The sequence below is a fragment of the Daphnia magna genome, linkage group LG2 (genome assembly GCF_020631705.1).
Source record: "Daphnia magna isolate NIES linkage group LG2, ASM2063170v1.1, whole genome shotgun sequence".
Lineage (NCBI taxonomy): Eukaryota > Metazoa > Arthropoda > Branchiopoda > Diplostraca > Daphniidae > Daphnia > Daphnia magna.
The window spans coordinates 10310433-10331762 of record NC_059183.1 but is presented as its reverse complement, the minus strand read 5'-3'; the positions used below and the strand labels follow the sequence as shown (position 1 = coordinate 10331762).

Genomic DNA, 21330 nt, shown 5'->3' with positions numbered 1-21330 from the left:
TCTCCTAGCAGGAAATCTTCTGAAGGCAGCTAGAAAGGAGCGTGCTGACATGTTTTTTGTCAGCTCCAGGTGAACGGCTCGAATAACCGCGCATGTGAATAAGCACGCGTAGCTCTTGGGGTGCTTGGTTCTGTCCTTCCTTTCCTTGTTCCTGTTCACCCTTCTTTTGGGCAGAGTTTTGCTCGTCGAAGTCCGCTTCTGTTGGAGTTTCCACTTCCACAATTGATTCCTGGGGAGACTCCTTGTCTGTTGTGGACGGGTTCACGTGTGTTTGAGGATCCGGGTTCACTTGCGGATTATTGTCCCCTTTGATCCTTTTGGCTGGCGCGGGCCAGCAAAATCAACTCCAGTGATTTGGAATGCTTGGGCTTGGCGGAATCGGTTGAGCGGAACAGGCGAAGCAATTTCTTGAAAGGGCGGAGACGTTAGCTTCTGGCAGGGTTCGCAAGCGAACCATACCTTCTTGACTTGTTGGCGCCCATTGACGATCCAGAATTTTCTTTTTACTCAGAGAGTGTAGTCTTGACACCTGCGTGCGCTAGGGATTCGTACTTGTCGGTAATCAGTAGTGATACGACGATGTGGCTCGCAGGTAGGAGAAAAGGGGGCTCGATGTTTCGATCCCTCAGAGCTAGTGCGACTCTGCCTTTGATTCGGATAAGTCGGTCTCTTTCGTCCCAGATTGAAAAAAGGGTGCTAACTTTTCCTTTTGATGAATATTTCGGCCGAGTTGAAGGGATTCGAATGCGTTTGGATATCTTTCTCTCAGGAGTTATCTATAGATGAGCAGCTCCACTTAATCTAGTTCTTGTCTGGATAGTAAGGCAATTTTAACCTCCTTTCCATTGGCGTTTATGCTCTCCTCTAATGTTGGTTCAGAATCTTGTAGTCTTTTGCGACTTCTGTTAAGGATCCATGCCGTTCCTTTTACGAGTCGGTTCAAGGTTGTGATCCTGTTGCGATGCCATTCAATTGGCTGTGTTAGAGCGACGATGGCTGCTGTCATATTGACTTTTGAGCTTCTTGCTTCCGCTTCAATTTCACTTTGAACCTTCGATGGTATTTCTGAGTCTTGAGAATCCAGTTATTCGTTTTCTTTTTCACTCAGCCATGTTGGACCTTTCAACCAGAGCTGAGAGTGAACCAGCGACTGCGCTGGCACCATCCTAAGTTGACTAGGGAGTCCGACTAGTAAGTGGTTCTCCAATGCCCTATCTGTAGGGCCGTTTTGACTGTTTCTCCTAGACGAGTTGCCAGAAGAGCGCTGAGAAGTTCTAGTCTTGGTAGAGTAACCTTTTTCTTAGGTAGAGGGGCTACTCTTGTCTTGCTCGCAAGGAGAATGGTGTGGGGTTTTCATTCCTTTTCTGTAGCGGGGCGTGGGCAACGCTTCCGTATACCGATTCTGAGGCATCGCCGAAAATATGGATCTCACTTGAAATTATTTCTTCTGAGAATCCTGTCCACCGTGGAATTTGCACTTGGGTCAGTTCTGTTAGGCCGCTCATGAAAAGAGTCCATGACTTTTGTATTTCTTCTGGTGCAGCTTGGTCCCAACTGATGTGATTCTCCAAAAGCTTCTGGTAAATCACCTTCAGTAGTAGGTTAGTTGGAGCTAGAAATCCGATAGGGTCGAATATTCTTGACGAAATATTGAATATTTTTCTTTTCGTGATCAGCTCCCCTACTTCTTCCACTGCTTGGACTATTGCCGTAGGCTTGAATTGGAATGAATCGGATCCGGTATCCAACCGGATCTCTAACACCTTCTGTTGGCTTTCTAGGACTGGGGAGAGGATGCCGACGATTTGGTTGGCTAGACCTTTTTCTTTTAGGTGGATGCGTAGCTCTTCGTCGTTTGCTGCCCAGCTTCTCATGTTGAGTTGGGCTTCTCGGAACAGGGTCTTCTTTTCGTGGACTCTTCTCTTCGCGGTTTCTATATTTTCTGCAGGTAGTCATCCACGTCGAGTTGTTTTTCTATCTGCTCTATGGTCTCTGGGAAACGAGGCTTAACTGTTTTGAGGTGTTTGTTAATCTTCACCCTCAATAGGAGAGGGCTGGAGCAGAGACCGAAGGGTACTCTTTTCCAGTTGTAGGCGATTAACGGGGAGCCGATTTTTTGCAGCTCTCGTGGCCATAAGAATCTGACTGCTTCAGTCTTCTGGTTGTAGCACGATATTGAGGAATTCCTTTTCAATGTCTGCTACCCATGCGATTCTGTTCGTTCTGAATCACATCAACACCGAAAGGAGATCGGGGTTAAGATTGGATTCAGTCTCCAGGACGTGATTTAAGCTGGGTCCGTGTTTGGATGTTGCAGCTCCGTCAAACACAGGGCGGATCTTGGTCGTTGACTTGTCTTTTCTGTAAACTGGGTGATGAGGGAGGTAGGTGTGATATCCGTCGTAGTAACCGATTGTGATGCCTCCTCGATGAATTGTTGTTCGATTAGGAGCTGGGTCTCCTTGTGGTAGTCTGCTAGGTTCTGTGTTGTTTTCCGCAGTCTGTTTAGCGTGTTTTCTACCCTTCCCGTGGCCAACTGGAGGTTTCGTTGTAATCTCCATTTGTCTCTTGTCCAGGGTCTCAATAACTCTCCAGAGGAGTGCAATAACGGCCATCTGCTAAGCGGGTGATTTCGTCTTCAAAGGAGCTGAGATGGTCCTTTGGCTACACTGCTTGTGAACCGTCTAGGTTTGCGAGATCTTCTATTCTCCAAAATAAGGAGATATCGAAGTTTATTGGTTTCAGCTGGTCTTTTTCAAAACTTTCTTTGTCTTCTTTTCCTTCTGGTTTTGCCGGAGTGCTTGAGGTTGATACTCTTTTTCGAGGTTCTACTTTTTTCTGCAAGTGCTGGATACTGGAGGGTTCGGTATTCTTTTCTACCATCGGGGTGTTTGACGAATTTGAGTTGAAGTTTGTGTAGCTGTACCAATTTGTCGTCAATGACGACGTAACCTCTGGCGGTGAGCGGTCAGAGCGTGAAATCATTTGCTGTATCACTTTTTGTCCTATGTTGGAGTTGGTTTTCTTTGACGGTCAGGCCAGCATTCTTCCGAGTTGAGTGTTATAAGCGCGAAGACTGCACGGGCTTTGGATTGCTGGTTTGTTTAGCATGATCTGAAACATTTGTTCCATTCCGATCGGGATTCCCACCAGCTCTTCTTTGTGCTCGTTTTCGAAGCGATCGTCCGCAATTTTTTCGTTTTGCAACCAGAGTTCTCTGGCAAATTCCAGAGCGATGTAAGGACCCTTAATTGCTATGTGTTCTGATTCCAACGCTATTATTTTGATCTTTGGAATTCCTTTCCAATTGCCCCTAACTTGCATTTCGACGGTTTGTGTCATTTCTGGGAGGTTTGCTTCTTTCTTTTTGAAGACTCTTTTTCTGATGTTTTCGATCACGACAACCTTTAGATTGAGTTGGTTGGAGATCTATTTGTGTACCCAGCTTCTATGGCTTTAAGTTCTTTGCTATTCTGGCGAGTGACAATTACGGTGGCAGTTTTTAGCATGAGCTGTACAAATGTGCTTGCGCATGCTGAGGTGGCTGAAATTGAGTCCCCAGCAACTGTGTGTTTAGGAGACCTAGTTGTCTCCTTTGAGAATCGGAGCTCTGTTTTGTCGCAGAGCATGTGATGCCTTGCCTTGAATCTGTTGCAATTGCGAATGGATGTGCATGTGGAGACATCGTGTTTGTCACCAAAGCAGTTCATGCATATTTTCAAAGTTTGGATGATATTCTTCCTTTCTTTGAGACTTTTCAGACAGTTGAAGAGCCAGTGAATTACTCCGCAGAAGATGCATGGTCGATTGCATTCCATTGCGCTTCGTGCACCTGAATTTTACGGGTATGAAGTCCTAGTCTGAAAATATTGTTTGAAACTTGGAGCCGTTGGTTTACTGGCTCCTTCCACTACTTGTGATGCTGTAGCTGGCGTACCCACGAATTGTCTCTGTGGTGGTGGCGTTGGAGGAGGTTTTGGCTTCTCCTGTTTCAGTCGATTTAATCTTTCGGCTGTTTCAACCTGTTTACGGATGAACTTGATCGCTCCGTCAATGTTGGTTGAAACGTTCGCAGAAGATTCTGCCAATTTTGCTTGTAGCTTGTGGCGGATCAGCTTGATTAGTCTGGATCCTAAAAGTCCGCTAAACGTGTTTCTGGAGACTCCTAATGTTTCCAAGCCGTTGATAGGCGACTGTACGTTCAGGTAGAAGATCTTGAGGGCAGTGATGTGGTTTGCATCCTTCACCGGTTGAAGTGTGTCCAATTTGTTGAAATAAGCATCGATGAGTACGTCCTTTGGTCCGTAAGTTTTCTTTAATTCGTCGATAGCTATGGTATAATTGGCGTCGGTGAGTTCTAGACTTTCCCCGAATAAGTATGCTTCTCCCTTTAGGTACTCCCTCAAATAGTCAAATTTCTGTACCGCTAAAAGTGAAGAAGAGTGGATTGCAGCGTTAAATGATTCCCAGAATGGGGTCCATTCGAGGATGTCCCCTTTGAATGGCTTAATTTGTCTTTGAGGCAGTTTTGTGGATTGTTGGGCTGCCTGTGTTGGTTTGGCTGCAGGAGTGTTTTGTTTGTGGTTTGATGGCTACGATGACTCCTGCTCCACTAACTTTTTCTTCCATTTCGGAAACTGCATCGTACTCAGCGTCATATTCTTGCTGCGTAGCTTGAAAGGTTGCCATGTCTTCTTGGATTCTTAGTGAAAGGGCCTTGTATGTCTCGAACTTTTCTTTCAGTCTTCCCTTTTGTTCGATTAAGATGGTGGATACCCGAGCTGTCATGGTAAGTGTCTCGTATCCATTGATAGCGTGGACAGTCCTAGTGATGTGGACTTTCACCACGGCTCTAGTGGCTTTGGCTGATGGAGTCATTTTTCGATATGAGGGTGAGCTGAGAGAGAGAGGCGATGAAAGAGATGTGCTTGAGACAGAGTAGTTAGTTGGCTTTTCTTGTGTAGACGGCGATCCCGATGGCGTGATTCATTTGCAAGAGTGTTTTGCTCACGTTCGGCTGGTGCAGGGACTCGAGGATTGAATAACTGCTTTTTTTACCAAGCGGTTTTCGATTCGGCCAAGAAACTTTGAGAGTTTTAGATCAGGATTTAGTTCCTTGCTCCGACATAAGCAATGACAAGCACGAGAGAAAGAGAATGAAGAGAGAAAGGGTAATTCGAGAGCCGAGAGGTGTATGCTTGACAGCTTAACAAGCATGGGAGAGAGACAATTGAGAGTGAGAGACAGACAATTAAGAGAGAGAGACAATTGAGAGGGAAAGTGCATCTGTTTTTATGCTGAGAGATGTTGAGAACAAATTGAGAGTCGAAACCAAAGATAGAGAGTGTTAAAAAGTAATCAGAAGAGTATAAAATTGGTATGTTGAGAATTGAGAGGTTTAATTGAAGTGAGAATGGAACAGAAATAAGAATTGTTGAGTTGAATACTAAATTCTGTATTCGTACATCTACTTGATGGTTTAGGAAGAGCTTAAGATTTGAGTGCTAGATGGCATTGGTTGACACCTGCGCTTTGTATTGCTTATTGTCTAGTCATTTATTACCCCTCTAAAAAATCATTCTTGTTGTTGTTGTGGTTTCCCCTTCTTGCTGGCCCCCTAGCTGCTGCCAGTATTTGAGCTGAAACTCCAACAAGATCTTCTTCCTCCAAAGATTCCGATGAATCCGACGAATCGCTACTTGAGGAGTAGTTTGGAGCCTCCTTGGCGGTTGGCACCTCCAGTACCGCTTCCGCTTGTTGTTGAGGTGCTGGTGGTGCTGGATGTGGAACCTCGGGTGTTTACTGGTTGGGATCCTGGGGCCTGTACCGTATGTCTCCGCTGTATTTGGGGCGCAGTGCTTCCCGAATTTTCTCCAGCGATAGGTGTCTTAAGGTGACAGGGAGAAAGTTTCCAATGGCGGCTCTGGATTCGACTGAGACGCTGACCTGCGGTATTTTGCCACGAAGCTCACTCACATTTTGCCTGCCTTCTGGAGTGTTTTGTGGAGCCTTTGGTCCAATGGAGCCTGTCCAGGGAGGAAGCGTTGCCTCCTTGCGCTGCTGCGCACGCCTAATACGTTGGGATTTCTTTCCTATTTTTGGAGTGTTATTGGAGTACCTTTTACGGTCCTCCTCTAATAGAGGGGAGAGCGTGACAGAAAAGAGGAGTTCAGTTTCAGCTGAGTTAAATAATTTAATTTTATTAAGTAGAGGGTATGAGAGAGCAAAGCGTAAAGGTGTTAAAGCAAAAAGTAGATGTGTGGGTGTGTGAGAGAGAAACAAAAGAAAAAAAAATTTAAATTAAAAATTTCTATCGAGAAGGGGTTTCCACGTGGTTACCACGCTAAAGAGGTGGGGTAACCTTGTTGTCGCGAGGGTGGTAAAGAAAAGAAAGAATTGGGCCCTCGCGACGGTAAAAAAAACATCGCGCGACGTCAGTCGCAACGCGATTTTTTTTAACTGTCTAAAAAAAAAAATTTGATGGTTAGTTGGGGGCTATTAAAAGTAGTCCCTTTAAATTAATTGATTGAGAGAGAAATAGTGAATTTTGGTATTTGTGTGGGAACAAAATTCATAATAGAGAAAATGTTTTGAGCTGAGAAGGTGTTTGCTTGACATCGTAGAGTTAACGGTAGAGTTAGGTTTTTTAAGAGACCAACACTTCCAGAAGGAATTTAGAACTAGTTTAAGAAAAGGCCCTTTTTCCACTAGACGTGTAGACGTTCGGTAAAGTGTAACCTTTTCATTTCTTATTCCGTGTATTCTCTTTTCTGTGTCAAGTAAATACAAGTGTTTTAAAGTCCAGTGTGGCAAATGGTGGAGATGCAGTTCGTTAACCGTTGCTAACGAATTTTGTGCTGCTCTAAGTTGAAGTCAATGCAGAAAAGGCTTAATCCACGCTTACCTAGTTGCCCTTGCGATCCAAGTAGACGATTTCATCCAGAGTTGTCATCTGAATTTTCAGGTGGTGAAAGTACAGCAACAGGCAAGACACAAGATCCGGAAATCTCAACCTCTATCGAAAATTTAGCTACGTCAGGTGAAGTAATAATTCAACAGAGTGGTTTTAGCAGCCCTGAAGATCAGTCAGATTCGAGACAGCCTATACATCCTGTTGTTCCTGTGATTGGACAACATCTTGTTGGACATCCAAGACGTTAGCAGCAACGTTAAAGAACAGCTATGGAAGCTGTAAGAAAATTCATACGTCCACCTACTTTTCGCGGTAGCCCAACGGAAGACCCTCGTCAATGGCTAGAGCGCTACGAAACGATCTCTACCCACAATGGTTGGGGCAACGCTGACAAACGAAATAATTTCAGTATGTACTTGGACGATACTGCAAGAAATTGATTTCTGTGCGCAAGACTCCCAAATGACTGGTAAGATACAGCAGCACAACCGGCTGCTGGAGGAAACCCGGCTACGCCCGTAGTACCCGGTTTACGTTCGGTGTTTTTGAAGGAATTTCAGCCAGATAACTATGGTCTTTCCCAAGAGACCAGACTCAGAAGTAGAACCCAAGGAGTGGACGAGCCAACCATTAGGTACTACTACGAAATTCTCAACCTTTGCAGACTGGTTGACCCGAACATGTCAGAAACGCACCGATTGAAACATTTTTTTCGAGGACTTCGACCAAAGCTTTTCAGAAAGATTTATCCGCTGAAGCACAAAACATGCGAAGAGTTTTTGGCGCTAGCAAAATCCTATACAGAAGCATCACTCATGTCAGACACACGAGGATCGAAGGATACGACAGCGGAGCCTCAGAAGCCTTATGGGCAGTTACCAAACCTTTCTGTGGTCTATCCAGACCAACAAGCAGATTTTATGAAGACGCGCATGCGTTAAAGAAAACAACTCGCGATACTTGGCGTATCCGGAATACTTGCTAAAACAAAAAGGAAAAAAGAAAACTTCTATTAAAAGAGAGCAAGAAGATTGAAAAAAGAAAATTTTTTCCTTACCTGAAGTAGTAATCGCCAAAACAAACGGTGCTTACAGATGGCAAAAAATTCAAGCGAGCACCAGTTCGTTGAACTTCCGCAAGCACCGTAAAGAAAAACACTTGGTCACTTGAATGTAACCGGCTGTAGCGACTCCGACGATTATCAAACGTTGCGTCAACAAAACGCACAAGGGCGCACTCAAACACACGAAGATTCTCTAAAACGTCAGAGTACGTGAACATTTTACTGTGGAGGCTGAAAAAACACTGATTATGCAATCTGAAATAGTCATTTTACTTTTATTTTTACTGTGATTCATTCTTTCTGATAATCTCTTATCAATATTTACTTACGACCTTCATCGTAGCTTTGTTTCATTTCGCGCTATTACCTCTCTTAAGCTATTTTTTAATTACTCTAGAAAAATCTTAAAGTTCTTATGATGTTTCCAGTTTCCCACCTTTTATCATGTTGTCCCACTTTCCATACTATTTGTAGTACAGTCGGGTCGTCTGTCTTAAAGAAGGGGGACCTGTCACGGGAGGCAATAGCAGATGTACTTATCTCTTGTTAGAGACGCTACAGCCGACGCTGTAGTTACGAATATTAAATCTTGTTGTGATGTCATCGGGCATTACTCTTTAATAAGTAGAAATTCCAGAATAGAATAAGATAGTACATTAGAGTCGGGTGACCTTAGGGAAAGGGCGTATTTTCAAGGCTAGTATAAAACCCATTATTTTCTCTCTCACAAGGCCCTTCTTCCACTAGACGTGTAGGCGTTCGGTAAAGTGTAACCTTTTCATTTCTTATTCCGTGTATTCTCTTTTCTGTGTCAAGTAAATACAAGTGTTTTTAAGTCCAGTGTGACACTATCTTGCTAACTAAGATAATTAAACATAAATAGAAACTAAACAACATTACCTGAACTAGTATCTGATATTCGTAATAGGTAATAGATGTACACACACCACACTGTCACAACCGAAAGAATTACAATGATAAAAATTTTTCGTCTGCAACTTGAAATTCCCCAGAGTTGCATGTATTATTTTTGAAGAATAAGTAAAATCTTTACATGCAATAAGTTCATGCTATTAAATTATAAATAGAAGTGTTTAAATATAAAACATATAGATAATGACAATTAATGATTATATAAATAACATTACTTTTTAAAATAAAGTATTGTTGAAAATTAAGGTAAATAATAACTGTACCTTATTTACACATAATTTATCTCCATAGACTAATACTTTCTTACCACAGCTAGATTCGAACCATAAGCATTATATTTAGTGGTCCAGCGTTATAACACTGAGCTACCTAAAACTACATATTCATTCATCATTAATAACGGCTAATAATAATAGATCAATTCGTAGACAAGATGGAATTAATACAAATATTAATATAACTTAAAAAACACAACCCAATTTAGAATAAATAAGTTTAGTAAAGTATTACTTAACTACGCGTTTCTCAGACTAGATATTAAAATAGTATACTTAACTAAACTTTACATAAATATTGTTGAATAGTAAGGTAAAAAGTAACAATACTTTATAAACACGTACCTTAAATACATAATATAAAAAAACCAACCGTCACTAGATTTGAACCATAAGACTCATGCATAGCAACCCAGTGCTGTACCATCAAACTATCCCATACTACACATCAATGAAATTTTACTGTAGTCAAATAAAATATTAAGTATAGTATAGTATAGAATAGTCCAGTACAGTGAAGTAAAGCATAGTAAAGTATATCAAAGTACAACAAAGCATAACATACTATACTCTAGAAGTAAACAGTAATATAGTAAAGTATACAAAATATGAACATACCTAAATGCCGAAATTTTAACTTAAGAAGTTTAGTAAAGTATTCCTAAGCTAACTATTCCTCGGACAACAATAGAAATACAATACTTAACTAAACTTTACTTTTTAAAATATTTATTACTGAATAGTAAGGTAAATAGTAAATCAACTTTATTCAACTTAATTATTAACATAACAAACTAATTTCAACTATATAAACTTATACAATTATACTACATCTACAGTACCCACCACAAGTGTTAGAAAATGCGCGGATACCCGTAAGCTTCCGTGTAAATACCTCGCTGATTTGCGAGGTAAATACTGGGGATAGATTTTTTAATTTTTTTTTACAAATACATTTGTTGAAGATGTATTCTTGAAAAAAAAATCAGAACTGTACAAGCCTCCGCTGAGGCTGTACACCACTTTCCAGAAGTATTAGAAATTTTTTTTTGTGTGTGGATCTCTTATGGCGGGATGGATTTTTCCGGCGGCCATATCTTTTGTTCCGATTAAGATACGGAGCCGGGGATTTTTTTACAAATTGCCCATTGGGCACTTTATTCCACGACCACAATTCGATCGTGATCCATGAACCCCTTCCCTATTTTTTTCACCCGGGAAAAACGCGCATTCCATTCAAGGACTATTATTGTGTGTACAACGACACAGGGAAAATGTAGTATGACTTTTTCCCACTGGGGAGGAAAAATCAGCCGCGCGGATATGTGTTCGCGACAAAGAAAGAGTTGCGCATTCCTTGCGCGCCATGCGCCCCCAGTGTGAAAAAATCATACTACATTTTCCCTGTGTCGTTGTACACACAATAATAGTCCTTGAATGGAATGCGCGTTTTTCCCGGGTGAAAAAAATAGGGAAGGGGTTCATGGATCACGATCGAATCGCGGTCGTGGAATAAAGTGCCCAATGGGCAATTTGTAAAAAAATCCCCGGCTCCGTATCTTAATCGGAACAAAAGATATGGCCGCCGGAAAAATCCATCCCGCCATAAGAGATCCACACAAAAAAAAAATTTTCTAATACTTATGGAAAGTGGTGTACAGCCTCAGCGGAGGCTTGTACAGTTCTGATTTTTTTTTCACGAATAGATCTTCAGCAAATGTATTTGTAAAAAAAAATTAAAAAATCTATCCCCAGTATTTACCTCGCAAATCAGCGAGGTATTTACACGGAGGCTTACGGGTATCCGCGCATTTTCTAACATTTGTGGTGGGTACTGTAGATTTGAACCTAATGCTTTATTCATAGTAATCCAGTGTTATACCACTGAGCTACACAATAATATAACCATTCGATTCTTCACACATTGTATTAACCGATCTGAACATGTCATTTAATAACGACTAATTATAATAGATCCATTCGTAAAAATAATCGAATCAACTAGTATTACGTTAAATACATAAACCAAAAAAACTAAAATCATTTTAGTGAAATATTTCTTAACTACATCTTTGTCATACTAAAAATAGAAAAACTACACTTTACTAAACTTTAGTTTTTAAAGTATAATAATTGTTGAATACTAAGTAAAAAGTAACTTTACTTTACAAAAAAGTAATTTATTAACATAAACTAAAAAATATTTACTATCGCTAGATTTGATCCAAAGACCTCAATCGCACCAATCCAGTGCTATACCAATGAGCTACCCAACACTTTATTCATATACAATATTGCAGATTTTATAAATCATTTAATACATAATACCATTTTATGACTGCAACATGCCTTACTACGTTTGGCAACATTATGATTCTAAAATATATATATATATATATTCTGTCAATCATTAGAATACAGAACAGTTCAGAATATTTGTATCGTTAAGTAGTTGAGTTAAGTAATAATAAAGCTACTTTGGTCGGGTGAAATAGACTTTATCCTTAAACAGGATCAAATACACTTTGATTTAATGTGATCCATTTGATTTATATGAACCCAGGCTATATCCATAATTCTTCATGAAAAAAGGATCAAATATACTTGTATTCAATGTCAATGCACTGTGATACCACGAATTTATAGTTCTATATGTAAACAGGATGAAATATACTTATATTCAATATGATTTGTTTTGTTTTTTTAGCTTAAGCTATATCTATACTTGTACAAATAAGCAGTATCAAATATACTGGTATTAAAAGTCATTCATTTCTTTTATATGAGCCAAGGCTATACCTATATTTCAACAAGTAAACAGTATTCAATGTAAATACACTGTAATACTAATAGTTTAGACTTCTACATGTAAACATAATCAAATATACTTGTTTTCAGTGTGAATACACCTTGATAGCATGAGTGTATTCTTCTATGTCAACAGAAACAAATATACTTGTATTCAATATGATTCATTTGTTTTATATCAGCCCAGTCTATATCTATACTTCTACATGTAAACAATACGTACGCGTTGATACGTACGTATCAAATTTTCTTGTATTCAATGTAAATACACTTGTGACATCAGTTAATACTTCTACATGTAAACAGAATTAAATATACGTATATATATACGTTATTTATACGTTTCCGTCGGCGACTCGGGAGATCCGCGTTCAAGTCTTGTTTGCGTTAATTGTTTTCAGAGCAGAACTAGCTAATGAATATAATTAAATATTTCTGTGATGGGATACATTATATTAAAAATTTTGAAGAAAGTATTTATATTTGATTAATGATTATTTAATTCGTAACTAATTACACTATTTTCATGACCAACATAATTTTATACATAGTTATCTTATACAAGTCTTGAACGCGGATCTTCCGCGCCGCCGACGGAAACGTATCCAATAAGCCACTGACAATTCAGTAATACATAGCTAGCATACTGATGAAAATGATTTTGTGTTTCCATATGCTACCCGATTACCCGACCCCATAATGACAATAACGAATAATGGAAAAACTCTATTTTGTATTGCAAAAATTGTTCTACTTTGCCGGGGGGTAGCGGAGTCTATCGATGATACAGTCTACACTTTTTTCCAGACATTTAATACCTTGGGCAAAAAAAAGTGTCTGGACTGACATTACCCAACCCCCCTTATGATGATTTTGCGCCAAAACCGCCCAACCTCTCCTTAAAAAGATAAACTATTAAAATTTTCTACCCACAGATGGCTTTTTCAAAATAAATCGGTGTTCACCTTTTTGTGCAGGATACTGTACGTTCATTTTATATTCTTTTAATGTAACTATGCTAGTAGGGCTGGTTTCATGAATAAAAGCACACATGGTTTTCCACATGCCGTGATTTGCCGGGATCGAAGGGAGTGAAGGTGGTCAGTTGACATCACAGCTACTACAGGCTGCTTAGAAAAGAGAGTGGGCCTGGGAGAAACGAGGACCAGCAATAAAAAATGCTCCGTAGATTCAAGGGGAAAACCGCAACCACAAGCGGGAGAATCCTTGAAGCAAAAACGACATTGATGAGAGTTAATTAAAGAGGGCCCCGAAAGAATTTAGACAACTTGCCTGGAAATGCGATCCCTTCAGATAATCGTTGCCGTTTTAACCTGGGTGAAGAAAGCCTTGGTACTTTCAGTCCATTGGCTAACTCACGGTTTCGATTTGACGCTATGGTCCGCGAAGTTTGATTTTTGCGGCTACTTTCGAGGGACGCAGAAGCGCAGAGGAAGTGCAATTGCATGCGTTGCAGTTGCTCGACCTTGAATGTGGAGACACTTTATTTTACTCAGTCTCTTCATAGCAATTAAGAGAAAAGGTGACGAATACGCCCCCTTTACACCAAACACTTCAGACTCTTTTCAGCTCTTGCATACAACAGTCGGTAATAATTTTCTTCGGAAAGTCTCGTTCAAAATCTGATTCAAATTCATCGAATCCTAGTTCAAGCACGTCTTCTAGTTCTTCAAGTTCGAGATCCGCGTCAGGTTCCAACTACCGTCAGAAACGCCCCAGTAGGAAAAGTACGACAGTGCTTCCCCCACCCTCAGTGCAGGATCAGGTCAAACAAGTCTTGCTAGCTAAACAAGATCAAGGGAGCGAGCATGGGGATGACGGCGATCGAAGCGAAAATGATGACCAACAGCAGCAACCACCAAACTCGGGTGATGTAATCAAGTTCAAAATATCCAGTGAAAAGGGCAACAGTTTGCGTAAGCTAGTTCAATTTGGGCTACCTAATACCAAAGCTAGGGCAGTCAGAAATCGCCTTAGCCCTAGGAAATTCAGGCTGTGTCTCACCGAACTAGATGACTTCTTTCATGATCGCCTCGATTCCAGTGAAACGTTCGGCGGCGTCTAAAGGAAAATTGATTCCCGGGAGGTGGATTGGCGCTCCGTTCAATTCAAAGTGTTAGATGTGATGAGGCCTGTGCTTTTCATTTGGCAGGCAAGTAAAGTGATCGCGATAAAGAAGGCAGCCAAAACAGCCATCCGTCTGTGAACCCATACCCATTTTTCATTAACAGCGCTTCCTCGGCTTAGTTTTCTTTTCTGTATCGTAACATGAGGTGGGGGTCTTCACATCCAGTAGGTGGTCGCCTGAAATATGTTGCCATGAATTGGCTTATGGTGTGATAGGATCCTTGGATTTTTGTAATAGTAAATCATGGTCTTAAAATTGAATTCATAACAGAACCCATCCAATCTTTTCGCCCTGGAAACGTATTGTTAGGGGATAGAGAGGCGGAAATCTATGATCAGGAGGTCGCGTCTTTGTTAGAGAAAAACGCAATAGAATTCTCCTCGGAACCACACCAAACCACTTTTTTAGTTCTTTTTTTGTTATCCCAAAAAAGCCGGTAAGTATAGGCCAGTCATTATTTGAGAAAACTAAATAGGTTTGTTTTCTACCGACACTTCAAAATGGAAGGGAATTCGATGTTGAAGCATCTAGTAAAGCAAGGGGATTGGTTCGTTAAAATCGATCTTAAGGACGTATTTCTTACCGTCCATATTCATCCCGTCCATCGAAGTTTTCTCCAGTTAAGATGGCGTAAAAACTTATACCAATTTACTTGTTTAGGAAAGCAAAGCAACATGGGTTTTTACCAAACTTCTCACTCAACTGCTCGGATAAACAGACATTAATTCAAGATTTCAATTTTGCTAAATCAGTGCTGGAATATCTGGGGTTTCTCGTCAATACGGAAAAGTCAGTAAGTAAACCCACTCATGAAATAGAATTTTGAGGCCTTATCGTCAATTCCCTAAGGCTGTCAGTGGCGTTGCCAGAGGAGAAGATGACATCTATTATGCAGCTTTGCTTTTAAGCGTCATCGGAACTTTCTATTTCTGTTCGGGATATGGCAGTTATATTGGGCAAATTTGCATGGGCGACATTTGCGGAACTTATGCCCAGGCTCACTACAGGAGCTCTAACTGCTTTACATTCCCCATTCTAAAGAGGGAATATGGGATTGATTTTTTTATCTGAAGCGGCCCGTAGAGATTTTTTACGGTGGGTTACAAACTTAGTGGATTTTTGTAATAGTAAATCATGGTCTTAAAATTTGCTAACGGTAAACCTTTGAAACAGAATGATCCGGATTTGGTAGTTTTCGCGGATTCTTCCCTTTCTGAATGGGGCGGGTTTTGTAACGGGGGAAAGGCAAGAGGCCCTTGGCCCCTCCTAGAGCGCGCTTGACACATCAATGAGTTGGAACTAATGGCGGCCTTTAATTGCCTGAAAGCTTTTGCCAGTCACGCAACGGATTTATCCGTTCTTATCCAACTAGACAATGCGACTGTGGTAGCGTACATTAACAAACGGGGTGGGTCGAGATCGGCCGCTCTAAACCAAATATCAGTAGACGTCAGCGCTTTGTGTGAAGAGAAACGTATAGACGTTCAGGCCATCCATCTACCCGGTTGTCTTAATTTTATTGCAAACCACGAATACTGGTGCAAAGTGGACTCGAGCGACTAGAGACTTTCACCAGCAATATTTGCGAAGCTAGCAGCAGTCTGCGAAATTAACGTAGACCTATTTGCCTCACAATGGAATGCGCAACTGAAGAAGTTTGTAAGTTGGCTTCCGCAGCCGGATGCATGGTGGACAAACGCCCAAGCATTCAGTTGAGCAAACCAGAAGGCGTATGCCTTTCCGCCTTTCGCCCTCATAAAGGATTGCCTGTTCAAGTTACGCAGAGAACAGGCGGAGATTGTACTGATTTCCCCATATTGGCCGGGGCAGCCTTAGTTTCCCATAATTCTGGAGATGGTGCCAATATTTCCTTTATGCTACCTCCGGATCGACACACTCTGTTATTCCTTCTTGGATTCCAAGGGGGTCCTAGGGTATGTTATTAGTACCGGTTTTTCCGGACAATTTACGGGTTTCGTGGGATTTTGTAATTTGATCTTGTCTGTTCAGGGTGGACGTAATCAGACTTGTTGAGACTAAAAATTTGGTGTAAAAATAATCCTGGTCTGTGCAGTGGATCGTGAGCGCTGGCGATTAAACCACTTTTATCGTTTTTGTGGTTTGGTTTTAGGGAAGGGTTTGATTTCTTTTTTTTGCCGAGTTATGTGGGAGGGAGGGGAGATTTTTCAGGGGAGTGGAGGGGAGGGTGGCAAGACTACTTAGGTCTTAGTAAATTGGTGTGCGTATTAGACCTTGTAATGTGCATCAGTTAACAGGATTAATTGATATATATATATATCGATGGATATATCCACACGTTTTAGAATCGACGAGGGAGGATGACAGACTATTATGGTAGTTGAAGTATCGCCTTTGTTTTGTTTAGTTAGTTTTTTAGTCCGTTTCAGCATAAAAAATGAAACGAAGTTTAAGATTAGAGGCGAAACGAAGAACTTACTGAATGTTTGAAAAATTCCAGCGGTGATACTGTAAGAGGAGGTAATTAGCCATTGTTTGAAGCTTATATTGTTTCTAATGTGATATAAAAACATTAATTTTTACTTTTGCAGTGAGTGTTGAAATTAATCAGGATGATACTGTTAAAGACGGTAAAGGAGTGATGCTTAATTTATGTTTATTCATTTTAGTTAAGGTTACCAATTAATTGGGAAACTTACTTGTCATCTTTTTGGTTTTCCTACAGATACAGGTTTGTCAAAGAAGATGATGAGTAAAGGATTGCGTGAAAGTCTAAGTATTGTTCCTCATCTAAAGAAAACAAAGCGTCTTTCTGCGAAAGTAAAAGTGAAATTATGTAGACAGAATCAATCTGCTGAAGAGCATCAAATTGCTAAAATTCCCGACCACAATCAACATATTTGTTCTCGACCACATGAGAAAGATGTTCCAAATTGGAATACTGCTGGTAAAGCTAAATAATATATTTTTGTTTTTTAGTACGATACTAATGGTTCAAAACATTACTCAGAGAAAATGTAAAATAATTTACCGGTTAATCACAGAAAAGAATTAGAATCCTCCATTGCTGAATTTTCTGGGTCAACCGAGAAAGGAGATGCTGTATGTGGTAAGTTTTGTTTCGTAAACTGTTTAAACTTTGTAATTTGTAGTTACGTTTGATATTTTTCTTTATTTCAAATCGTGCGATGTTAAAATTTTGTTAATATACTTCAATATTGCTTTAAGTATAAGATGTGCGTATAAGACGTTGCGCAAATAAAATAAGTAAAGTGGGTAACATCGTTATCTGTATGGTGCATGTTTAATAAGGAATTAATCAAATTTATATGAATTATGCAGAAAAACGAAAATCACCAAAAATATCATGCGGTTTGAAAACAAACTAAAAAAACTTAATCAGGACGGTTTAGTTCGTGATTTTATAGTATGTACAAAGGACAGTGAATTATTTGGTTTTGAATTTGACCCTGACGCAGCTCTACTACTCTTCCATGAAAATGGAGGTCTCGATCGTTTCAAATGTATTGGGTTTTCTACGGAACAAACGTCACTTTTGATTCAATCAATATCAAACGATATCAAAGACAAATGTATTGCAAGTTACCAAGAAGCAGTTGAATATAATGGCGATCTGTTCCCATGTGGCACGTGTGGAGTTCGGACATATTCGCAGAAGAATTATTCTACGTTTGGTGTAGACGACCCCCTATTGCTGCCTCTTCAATTGAAGAGGGAAGATGCTTCTTAGCATGACAGTTTGGGAGAATTTAAAAGTGTATGTAGTGTTTTCGAACACCCGAATGATACCCAACTACGATTTTATATCCATCCTGAACTTATCGAACCATCACCAACATTGGATATATTTTTTTGTGAAATTGTGTTCATCCTGTGTCAACAGTTTACAAAAAAAGAAGATTCCAAAACTGTCCATAGCTAATGGATACGATTACGGCCGGATTAAAAGACTACCAAAAATACAATCTCTAACTCTAGTGGAGAAACACTTGATTGCGCTGGTGAGGTTGTACATAACTGAAGTGAAACTAGTCGCTCCGTTGGGTGATAGCATCACTGCAACAGGTTCTTCGTCACTGATCGGGAATATCATTTGCTTCCCACGGGACGGCCCTAAAGCCGCTGCTACTCGTCTTTTAAACCCCGAAACGTTTCCTTGGATGGACGACATACTAGATACTGTAGTTGTGACTTTCATAGGCCCTGACAAACAGTATGATCGTTATATGAAGCATGCATTTTGCTGTCTGGAGTTGCAAGTAAGAGGACCAGTGATCATTCCTTGGCTCAAAATGTTGAAAGTAATAAACCCACTCCACGCTTGCGTTTTCATTGACGAAAGACCTGAATCTTTCACAAAACTACTTCAGCTAGCTGATAAAATTATTGAAATGTGAAAAGATTGACGGACAATCAATCCATCAATGTTGAAAGAACGCTTGGATGTGATATTGCTGGAGTGAGAATGCACCCTTCGAACGACGCTAACAGTTCTCCAGAAGAAAACGAAAATCTCGAAAGTTCAACTATACTACTGCCATCGAAAGAGGCCATCTTGACTCCCATTCTCGTTACAGACAGTGCCGGAATGGATTAGCAACACAGTCAAAAATGGAAACCCCACCTAAGCCCACTTTAAAGTGGGGAAAATGAAAGTATACACTTATTGGAGTAGACGCCCACTATCTAGTGTATATATACACTTAGGCGTACACTTTTTAAAAAGTGTAGCAGCCCACTTAGGCCGAAGGTGGGCATTGGTTTATATTAGGTGTACCTACGTGTGGTACACTAATTATTGGACAACCAGGTGGATTTATAGGGGTAGATGAATGAAATAAACAAAATTTAGATTTTAGAAAAAGTAGGTGATGCTGTCATGTATTCATTAAGGCTGGATTTGGTATGCAGTAAACGAATAAAGGTGAAAAAACAAGCGGTATATCAAAGAATGAATTTAACTTTGCTGCTGTTGTTCGAGGGACTGCTGAATTGTTGCTGATGCAACATTGTCGAGGCAGTTTGCAAATTCTTGATTGCAAGCGCTGATATTCTTCCCAATTTGAAAAACAAATTGTTCGAAAAAAAGAAAAAAATTGTCAAGATATTAAGGATATTCCAATCGAAAAATGAAAAAAGATGCAAATAGCACATGAAAGGCATGAGCACAGTTACTACCAACTGGAATGGCAGTTTTTTCTATGACGAGAAAGAATGATAAAGGATATTCCAGGGTTCCAGAGACGATCAAGAATGGCTGTTTATGATAGATTTTGTCTTTTGATTCCACAATAGAAGATATACTAGCATTTTCCTGGAAAAAAGAAATGACATTCAGTCAGGTCGATGAAAGTAAAAAATAAGAAAACAGAAATTACTTTGACGAAGTAAAAAAGGCGACCCAGTTTTGATGAAAAATCAGCCTTCTTAATCCTGGATACACTGGGCATTACTTTCAAACACAAAACTAATGCCCCAAGAGATTCTATAAAGCGCGTAAAAGATATTAAATGTTTTAAAATTTTTTCCATGCCTTCAATTCTACAAGTAATAAACGTATTTATCATACCGTCAGTAGATTTTGTAACTTCCACTTTTTTCCTTTCCGCTAATCCAACCAAAGCGTTCTGGAACCGTCCGAAGAAACGCGTTTCCAAGCAGGAGTGTGCGTCCTTATATTTTCGATAAAAATCGTCAATATCTAACAAAAAATAGATTATAGTAAAAAAATTACGTAATTTAACTGTATGAATTACCAAAGATCCGTTTTCAAAATCCACGTAACGTGGATATTCTTCGAAAATTTGAGAAGCGAACGTTAAGGTTACAGAAATTTGCTGCTCCCGGTAATCAAATGTACTCTCCATGCAGAGATAAGGAGATGGCTCACTCCACGTAAAGCCCAGCAGTCGACATTCTCCCTCCTCCCCCTCTCTAGCAGACGAATTCGACTGCGCTGCTCCTTTCGGCCAGCTCCGGAATCATGGCTGTACTTGGCGGTAAGGACGGTATGGTTTAAAACGTGAAGGGGGAGCGCTACTGGGAAATCCTTACCGCCAAGTACAAGGAAGGTGGGTCTCGATGTAAAAGTCAAGACCTCCCACCCCCTTCTTGTATATAGTCCGCGTACTCTTCCCAGTATAAAACCGAAGCCGTGTAACTCTTGTTGGTGGACAAGAGTTGGCCACATCGGAATTACCTACTGGTCGATGGAGATTGTTCTTCCTTGTTCTGGGGTAGTCTGGCTCTAGACTCGATCTGATGTGCGACGACGCCACTTAAAAAAAAAATTTCTATGTAACTATCCGCTAGAGGGAGCCTCAAAACTTAAATGGACCTTAAACATGACAATGCTGATAAATATATCAGTTGAATAAAGTAACTAATTAAAAGATAAAATACTTACTTAACTATATACTTAACTATACCATACTATAATATATATATATATAGTTATATATACTTTAACTTCATTTGACGTTGAAGAATCTTTTTAAAGCAATTAAGGACTACTTAGAGATGTCTTTAAGATGTCCTGTCGCGGATACTTATGGACAAAGCAATTTAGGACTACATAGAGATATCTTTAAGATGTCCTCTAAGGGACACTTATGGAGAAAGCAATTAAGGATTATATAAAGATGTCTTAAAGATGTCCTCTAAGGGATAGTTATGGACACAGCAATTAAGGACTATATAGAGATGCCTTTAAGATGTCCTCTAAGGGATAGTTATGGACAAGGCAATTTAGGACTATATAGAGATGTCTTTAAGATCTCCTGTAGGGAGCACTTATATCAGGAATTCAAAAAGATGGCATCGTTATATCTTCAAGAAGTCAAAAAGATAGCATTCAGATGTCTTTAGGAAATCTTTAAGATGTCCAAAAAATATCTTTGGTGATTCAGAAAGATTACCTAAAGATGTCTTCAGGAAGTCAGAAATATGGCATCGGGATATCTTTAAGAAGTCAGAAAGATATCATTGAGATGTCTTTAGGAAATCTTTAAGATGTCCAAAAAATATTTTTAAGTAATCAAAAAGACGATCTAAAGTTGTCATTTATACATCCAAAAGACAACTTAAAGTTGTCCTCAAACTGTCTTGATAGACGTCTTAAAGATAGTACTAGTCCCGGACATTTGGACGAAACGAAGGAGTCTTAAACATTATTTTAAAGACATCCTTA

At 39.9% G+C, this 21330-nt stretch overlaps 1 protein-coding gene and 1 pseudogene across 1 annotated transcript; one reads left to right on the top strand and one right to left on the bottom strand.

The window, feature by feature from the left end:
* The first annotated feature begins 15775 nt into the window (after positions 1–15775).
* Positions 15776–18738, top strand: LOC123469901 (annotated as a pseudogene).
* Positions 18739–19098: 360 nt separating this feature from the next.
* Positions 19099–20008, bottom strand: LOC123469900. The gene is made up of 5 exons (XM_045169243.1): positions 20002–20008; positions 19711–19842; positions 19520–19626; positions 19294–19455; positions 19099–19194 (listed from the first exon to the last, which is right to left on the bottom strand). The coding sequence occupies exons 1-5, from the start codon at positions 20006–20008 to the stop codon at positions 19099–19101; spliced, it is 504 nt and encodes a 167-aa protein (XP_045025178.1).
* Between the last annotated feature and the right edge of the window lie 1322 nt (positions 20009–21330).

Excerpts from the sequence above, each read along its gene's own strand:
- LOC123469900 (XM_045169243.1), bottom strand. Across the intron at positions 19,456-19,519 it reads GCCTTTTTTACTTCGTCAAA|GAAAATGCTAGTATATCTTC; the intron begins GTAATTTCTGTT and ends TCTTTTTTCCAG. Across the intron at positions 19,195-19,293 it reads ACTGTGCTCATGCCTTTCAT|AATATCAGCGCTTGCAATCA; the intron begins GTGCTATTTGCA and ends CAAATTGGGAAG.